Source organism: Antrostomus carolinensis, unplaced genomic scaffold, assembly GCF_000700745.2.
Source record: "Antrostomus carolinensis isolate BGI_N321 unplaced genomic scaffold, ASM70074v2 scaffold905, whole genome shotgun sequence".
NCBI lineage: Eukaryota > Metazoa > Chordata > Aves > Caprimulgiformes > Caprimulgidae > Antrostomus > Antrostomus carolinensis.
The window spans coordinates 40,544-49,274 of NW_010315471.1; the positions used below are offsets into that span (position 1 = coordinate 40,544).

Sequence of the window (8,731 nt, forward strand, 5' to 3'; positions counted from 1 at the left end):
AAGGTGGAAAGAAAGTGTGACTTTCACAGCTCCAGCCACCTTCTCTCCCTAAGGAAGTCCCTGCTTGGCTTTCTCTGAGGATAGTCCAGCCATTCTGGGAGCAAAAACCCCTCCCTGTCTGGAGCAGAGACTCGTGTTAAATCAGGGTAAGTGTAACCAACAGAAGGGATATTAGGGATGTGGTTTGGTTCTTGCTGGTCCAGGACATAAACAGCTGGGTTGCTATTGCCTTGTCTGCAAAAAGAATTAGACCAGTGAAGGACAAACCTCAATCATGCTCTTTGGTATAGTAAAGTGTAAGAGGTCTGAGTTCATCCTGATTCGTCTGTAAGTCCTTTTTCAAACTATGACTATGTGGAGAAACATTCCAAAAATTCTGAGTGCAAGAATAAAGGAGACTTTTAAACTTAATTTCTTTCAGCATCATGATCAAAAACTTGCCACCGTTTATTTGTCTCTGCTTTGCTCTGTCTGTGTTTGAAGTCTCCTTTCTTGTCTCTTTCTGCAGGTCCTTCAGAAGCTTGGGAAAGCAGATGAAACAAAAGATGAGCAGTTTGAACAGTGTGTGCAGAACTTCAACAAACAGCTGGTAAGATAATTGGCGATATGTAATTACACCCTGGGTTTCAGTATTAGCTTGCAGTCATCTGCTGCAATATGCAATTAAAGCATATTAAATTAAATGGTGCCATAGGCCTATTGAAGTGACCCACAACCCATAGCTGTTCACTTATGAGAAATTACACCATGTCTTCCAGTATCCCTATCATGAAGTCAGTGAGACTGTGTACTGAAAAATAGTACTTGTTCTAGACCCATGTTTAGGAAAATAAATAGCTCAACCGGAACACTTCCTTCAGCAGCTGCTTTGTAACATAGTTTTTCCTGCTGGGCTGGAAGCAGAGACATAAGAGCAACATTGTGTCTCTGAAAGATGGATAGGATGGGAAACAGATTAAAAATAAAAAAATATAATGGCACAAGGCAGATTCAGTTTCCTAAGTGCAGCAGAGGGCAGAAGAAAAGAAAGCAAATTGTGAAAAGGGAACATCCTTCCATAGCTAAGATCTAAATCTGACTTCCCCCCCATCCTTGCACAATCACTGTGCCAGGCCTGAGTCACTATTCTTTCGCATGTCTGCTTCATCCCTTTATTTTATCATACAAAAATATTTTAACAGTGTAGCAATTTTCCCCCACCCTCCTACTTAAACAGCAGCCCGTTTATATCTTGAACTGGGTGTGGTTTTTTTATCTGGAGCTTCAGCCACCCAGAGGAAGGGAAAACATCAGTTACCTCAGGGGATTTGCACTCTAGTGCTTCGTGTTAAGGAAAACCTTGTTCCTGTTTGATGGCAGGAAATACATGCTGCACCAAAGCTCAGGTGGTGCTGAAGAAATCTCTTAGCCCCTTTGTGCCCTGACATATTTAGGCACTTTTTCTGGAGCTGTTAGCAGCAGCTGCCTCATGTCTGTTAAGATTCAGCAAATGTGGTTATGTGTCACAAAACCAGCTGAGAAGGGATTTGCCACAGCTGAATATAATGTAAATCTTTCAGTCTTTGACTTACGTCTAACCAGAGCTGATTCCTGCAGATCTAACTGCAGATTCCTGGAGACTAATGCTCATCTCTTGGCAGCAATAGTAGCTTTTGCTCCAGAAGTTCATGCAACATCTCTATAGCATGTCCACTTCTCTTGTACACAGAGGAATACAGTTTGGCTTCTTTCTGACAACATGACATTACCAGGTGTGACTTTTTCATATCATTTTTTTAAGTATTGTCAATCGGGAAATAGCCTTTTTAAAGGAAAAATACTGAAAAATTCAAATCCAAACTTCTTGATCTGGCTGCTGGTATGGCTTTTCAATTTCCAAAGCTATGAGTTCTAGTGGTGCATCGAGAAACCTGTTAAAGAAGCGTTGCCTCTGTACCCCTTACAGCTGAACTTCTTTTCTTGTCTGGCAGGGGCAGGCCATGAGCTAAATTATCTAAATAACTTATCAAACAAGGTGGAGGCTGCTCTGCACTTGCTGCTTGGGGTCTGTTGGTTTTGCTTTGGCCCCCAGTTTCCTTATTACTTAAATAAATGCAAACAATGCCTGTTTTACAGAGCAAACCAGAAATGTGAGTTAGCTGGATTGTTGGGATATCCAGGGCTGAGGAAGTTGTTCTGATGCCAAGCAGATGGGGGAAAAAACTTCAACTATATCTGTATATATACACGCTTGTTTTTATATATATATGTGTGTGTATGTGTATGTGTAGTATAGCTATGCATGAGATGTTTATGGCCTTTCCTTATGAAGTATGCTTCAGTGGGAAATGCAAGTCTGGAGGAGAGCTGATCTTTTGCTGCAGGCTTGTGACAGAACAGCTCTCCTGTGGAACTGGCTGGGGTGTGACCAGGCAGTGGCCTTGTTTGCTGCTTGATTAGAGGTTCCTCTGACTCTAATGGCTGTGTTGGGCCATTTTGACACACGTTCCCATGTGTGGGCTGTCAATGAATAGACAGCAGGTCTGAAAATCACTTACTCATTTTCATCCAGGGCATCTTGTGGTACTCTCAAATGGTGGTTGAGTGGACATAAGGGAAAGCGTTGCACTTCCCAGCTCTCTGTCTGTTCAGGCTCACGTAAGAGCACCACTCTGAGATCTGTGAATGGTAGGAGTTTTTTAGCTCAGACAGATGGATTTGCAGTGTGACAAATGAGCTGGATGTAACCGTGCTTCTTCTTGCAGGGCTAGAGGCCTCGTCTGTGTCTCTTGAAGGCTTGACAAGCAGCTCAACTGGCCACAATATTACTTCCTCATGACAGATTATCTTTGGCAACCTCCTGAAATGTTTATTCGAAGGCTGCCCTCTGTTTCCCTTTCCCAGTGTCACTTGTGTTCAGGCACTGGCACAAGGGTCTGTCCTGGAAGTTGTCCTTGCAGACCTGGGAGCAAGAGGCCTGCTGCAAAGGTGCAAGACAGCCCCTGCACGAGATATGCCATGCTTTGGCTTCTCTTCTCTTGTGTTTGAAATACTTGCTGGAGAGAGAAAGAGTGGGAGGCTGGTGGCAGCCCTTACACCTGGCACCACGTTGTGTTTCTGCCTGGCAGAGTGGCTGAGTTTTGATGCCCTTCACAAGCTGTCACTTATGTGGAAGTTTTGGGTTGGTTTACAGTGTTTCACACCAAATGCATGAGAGACAAGCTGCTGCTGGCATGGACTGCATCCATCTCTGCCCATACCCCATGATGTTTGGCATAGCCTCAGACTGCAGGGCAGGCAACATGGACTTAATCTTTGCTTTTGCAGCATAGATTTGGCTGTAGACCATTACAGTAGATCAGAGAGACTTTCTGTCCAGGCAAGAACCCTTCATGCCCAGCAATCTCCTGAAAAAAAGGTATCTCAGTCTAACGTTAGGATGAAATAATTTCCTTTTAAGATTGGGGAAAAAACGGTTTTAGGAAACCTGTCTACTACCAAGAACCAGCTCTATGGAAAATCACATACTTAACTAGTACTGAGTGAAAGGTATTATAAATAATAATCCCTCAACAAAACAAGGACCCACAAAAAGAAACCAAACCACTCTTGTGTTTTAATTTAACAGAGCTGTAATATAATAGGTGGTTCATTAAGTCTTTGACGAGACAGCTCTTCTAGCCTCCCAAGCATAGCACTTCTATTTTTAAATATGCATCTTCCTGTACATACTGTCCTTCCTATTATACCTGCTTGTGTTATAGGCTCACAGGGTTCAATTGAAGTATGATTGCAAGTATGGCCAAATCTACTCAAGCAAGACAACACTTCTGTTTGAGGAGAACAACTTGTTGTGGTCACTTCTACGTCAAGATACAGTGTCATTGTCCCTGTGCAAAGGTTTTAAGTCAGTTTGTTAGTGCGGAGCTGAAAAGTTAATATGGGGTTCAGGATCAGCATTGATCTTCAATTTTTGTCCTAGTTTTACTTTCCTTTTGTGGAGTTTTGTTACCCTGATATATATATATATATATATATACATACACACACACACACACACACACACACACACACACACACAATTTCTTCTTTTTTTACATTAGATTTTTTTAACATCTTCAGATTCAACCATATGTCTATAACTTCCCTCTACACACCCTTAAAACAGCTCTTTGATAACTGGGAAGTGGATTAATGTTACAGATTCCAGTTTAACTTTTTTCCCTGCTTTTTTTTTTTTTTTAACCTCTGAGTTTAGGAAGCATCTTTTAATTGTGCAATTAAGGGTGTTGAAAACTTCTGTTCTGTACAGTATTTGACAGTGTCTAACTGCATTGTGAGAGGTGTTTATGCAGAATCAGAATCGTGGCTGTACTTGACACATCATTATAACCTGCTTGAGAAAAGCAGGTCCTGATTGCACAGAGAGAAAGCAGCTGCCACAGTTTCTTGGGAAAGCATAAATGCTTAAAATAATGAAAAGAAACCCTTGTAGTGAGTGAGGGAGCTGCTCTACTGGTGGACAAGAAATAAAGCAATGGAAATGCCAAAGAAGGACTTGAATGGGAAATTCATGTGAAACTCTGAACATGGGCCTCTCTGAAAATCTTTGTTTGCAGATCTTACAGGCTGTAAAGTCTATTCACTCTCCCTGGCAGGTTTGGTACTGTTAGGAGGCTTAGGTAACCTCATAGTCATGGAGATCAGCTGTAACTCTGACTTTAAACATCAGCAAGGGGTGACTAATAAAGACCACTCCAGTTGCAAGATGTAGCACTGCACGTTGTCTGACTGTATGGGACAAGTGGTGGTGAGGTTGCCTGGAGAACACAGAAGGCTACCTGTGCATTGCTGCAATTGCACACTCCAGTTTTTTCAGGTGGTACATCTAAAAAATCTTGATTTGATGTATCAGGGTACCTCTCAGAGGATCCTTTTGTCCTTGTGACTTTGAGACTGTGTATTGAGACTTGAAGAGTTCACAAGTCTGGGTTCTATCATATACTACTTTAGCAGGACTCAGGCAAATATGGGCACAATTTTAGAGGTGGTTTCTGATTTTAGGTGCTATAATTTTGAGAGTTACAGTTCTAGACATTGCAGTGCCTAATGTGTGGTGGGCAAGTTCTGCAAAGGACCTTCCCTGCTGATTAGTTTCTGATAACCTCAAAGCTGTATGTTCAAATTTAGTAATTTTTAAAAATTGTATAGTTGCAGGACAATAATGTATCCATCAGAGAATCAGAGATTTTGCGTGATAATTTTTTCTGTGCCATTTCCTCTTGTGTTCTGACATCTGATGGTACCAGTTCTGGTCTGTGATTTTTAGCATGAAGTGATTCTAGGCAGAGAGCACTGCTTTCCTCTAAGCCTTTTGAGATTCCTGCATTGGGCACAAGCAAACACATATCACAGCTTGATTGAACTGCTGCTTGTCAGCTCGGCCTCTGTGGTCCTCTGTGTGTGTGTTCGTTGATTACTCTGGCATGTCTTCCCTGGTGGTTTCTGATTGCATTTCTAGGAAGGTCTCATCTGCCCAAGTTTCCACATTTACCTTAAGCCAACAAAAGGCTCTACGTTTGGTTGCTCTGTGTTTTAAGAACTCCTAAGACTTTTGCAGCAGATGTGGTCATTATTCCTTTCCTCTTGTACTCTATTTGGGTCAGTTCCCAATGCTTCTCTAGACTAGGAGTCTGACTTTCTTTAATAAAAGTGGCCAGCTCTTTCCCCTTCCCTCATTTCCTTTGTTGATGGCAGCAGGGAGAGAACAAATGTGAACTCATCCAGAACTTTCGAGGGAAGGAAAACAACTTGGGCCATAGTGTTGGAAGCAGATGGATTTCTCCACAGAGCTATGCTAGCACTGACACTTCAACAGCTGGGCAGATTTAGCCTCTACTTAGAGAGCACAGCTGCACTGAGAGCACAAGAGATCACAACATGAGCTCAGTTGAGACAAGAGCTGCCTGAGTGTGGGGAGGGCTGATGGGAAACATCTGCTTTTGAAGCTAGTAGCTCTAAGGCAGCTGTCAGAGATGTCCTGTGAGCTCCTTGTCTCTGGAGTTGTCTTTAGCTATGAAAATTCATTATGCTGGAGGCCCCCCTAATGGGACACAAACTGGAAAAGAAAAGGAGGAATGGCAGCAGGCTGTGAGGAAGGTGTGGGGTGTAGTTGTCGCTTTCCTGCACTCTTGTTTTTACAGCTACTTTGGGAGTTAGTGGGGATCCAATGAGGTCCCAGAAGGTAAAGGAAACCCTTTTATAGCAGAGATCTTTGCCTCTCAAACTTTTCCTGTGCTTCTTGCGTACTCCAGAGGTTGTCTGCAGAGGTATCCTCAATGTTTGCTCCTTCCCTTGCTTTGACATGGTCTGTGGTGGTGTTGGTCAAATTCTCAAGCCTTGCTCTTCTTTTTGTTTCTCTTTGTATAGTCACTGTCTGGATTTGGGAGTATTTCCCTGTCTGCTTTGCATCACTGTCAATGACACGTGGCAAGGTAGAGGGGCCTGAGTATGCTTATCCCAGCATAGGAGAGCAGTCATGGGGAGTACATGTACGTGTCCATGTCTGAACCATCTTTGCTGTAAAAATCTTCATGACCCTTTCTAATCTGGGTTCTTGTACTGCACTCAGCTGTGTCATCTGAAGGCTCAAACTGGCAAAACTCAGCCCAGCTTCTGGTTTTAATCCTTTGTTTCCTAGTGAGTGAGATCTGCTGCTGGCAGGCCACCTCCACAGTGAAGCTGAAGAAAAATATTAACTCCATATTTGCAAGCCCTGATGCACATGTCAATTTAGACAGGATGTTTGGGTAGGTCAGAGGTTCTTTGTACCCACTTTGCACCGTGGTTTTGGTTTGCAGTGTGGCAGGAATAAGTGGTGAGCTAAACTGCTCCTAAACTAGTACAAAATAAATCAAGTGCGTCTGTCTTCTGTGTCCTACAGACTCCCTTCGGTTGCATTTGTTGTGTAGACCTGCTGGCCCTTAGCTTATAAACTAATTGTTGCCCTTAGAACCCTCTCTGTTTGTTTGTACAAAATCAAAACACTAAAGCTGGCTCTGCCAGGAAGAGCAAATCACAGCTTTGCCCACATTGATTTACTAGGTACCTCGGTGGTATTGCTGGCCAAACATGTCTGCAGGTCACTGGCTGTGGGCTTACCAAGTCACAGGGCTGTGTGGTCTCCCTGTTAACATTTATGTTTCATGTGGCCATAGGGCTGGTGTGTAGCCCATCTGCAAGACCATTTTTCTTTATTTAGAAATGCTTGACTCCTCCTTCTTACACTCTCTTTCTATGAGAAAATAACTGATGCTCTGCTTATGTTCACAGTCTGAAGGCACGAGGCTGCAGAAGGACCTCCGAACTTACTTGGCTTCCGTAAAAGGTAAGGTCTGCATAAGCAGAGGATTGTTTCCCCTCTAGTGCTTTTACCTACGTGGTGAGATTTCTGCAGTCATCCCCTTCCTGGTGTTTCCGCAGATGTGAATTGTAGGAAAAGTCCGCCTTGTCTGGGTGAGTGATCTTTCAGAATCCTTCAGGCCCAGCTGGAATGGAATGGAGTTGTACTTTGATGCCAAATAGGTGGTGCTGTCTTAGCAGATAGACTCTTGCATCTTCTGCTGGGGGAAGACAAATACAAAGGGTTTGATGTGACTGTATCCTCAGTTCCTTTCTCTCTCTGGTTGCCTTCTGCCTGTGTGTTATCAATGGTGAGACATTCTGTAAGGAAGAGCTTAGCATTTGCTATAACTCTCCTGTGTCCCTGTTCCTCAGGAGGAGGGTTAAACTGTGAAGAACACACTATTTCCTCATTTCTGAAGCAGTTCCCTCTTCTTTCCTAGCCATGCACGAGGCCTCGAAGAAGCTGACAGAGTGTTTGCAGGAAGTTTATGAGCCGGATTGGCCTGGGAGGGATGACACAAATAAAATAGCAGAGGTAAGACTTTGTCCAGGATGTGGGCCCACCAAGCTTGTTCTGTCAGCAAAGATGAGCTTTGGAAGCTGTGTCTGTGCACCACGTTTCTTCAGGCATGTGACTTTTCAGAAGAATTGGAGAAACAAACTCAGCAGTGGGAAGAAGGGAAAGCTTGAAGGGATGTGGGCTGTTTTTTTTTTTTTTTTTTTCTGTGTAGGATACTGTCCCTAGATGCCTGAATGCTGCACAGAGCTGGATGCTTATGCCCAGAGCAATCTGTTCCCCCAGCTGTGGCTCAACAGGGACAGAGGGTGCCAAAAAAGTCAGTAGGGTCAACTGGATGTATTGCTTATGCTCTATGAAAAAGAAAGGGGAGGCTGAATCTATGGCCAAAGCATGGTCTGATCAGCCATTGTGTAGTTGCAACAACCTTTGATTCATAGCAGTACCACCAGCTGCCATATTTTAGTTGCCACTTTGTTTGGCTGAGCCATGTGTCACCCCAACCTGCTATTCTTCTCATCCCTTGGTGAGGTGTTGCCTGTCCAACTTGACCAAGTGTTTTCTGTAGAGCTTAGGACACAGCCTGTCATTTGACAGCTTAGAACCCCCCCTTGCCATGTGTCTGTGTTGGGTCTGGCTGGAGGTAGGCACCCCCTGCTCTCTTGCTCAGCTGTTCTGCTGAGCAGCAGCTGTGGCAGTTCAATTCTGTGGATCCATCTGCCACGAGGCTGCAGGCCTGGGCTTATCTGCAGCTGTCTATGGCATTGGAGCAGTGGGGAAGGAATAGAAAGGAGAGCAGGAGAGGGATTCTTCCCTTCTTCTGCTTTTCCC

At 43.8% G+C, this 8,731-nt stretch overlaps 1 protein-coding gene across 1 annotated transcript in view; it reads left to right on the forward strand.

Annotated features, from left to right (window-relative positions):
- Positions 1–508: 508 nt before the first annotated feature.
- The window catches only part of BIN1 (bridging integrator 1), a gene marked incomplete at both ends in the record, with an annotated part of 47,583 nt that continues 39,360 nt past the window's right edge, over positions 509–8,731 (forward strand). The window contains 3 exon segments of the mRNA XM_029084945.1: positions 509–589; positions 7,312–7,366; positions 7,824–7,918. Of these exon segments, the coding sequence (XP_028940778.1) occupies positions 509–589; positions 7,312–7,366; positions 7,824–7,918 (231 nt within the window).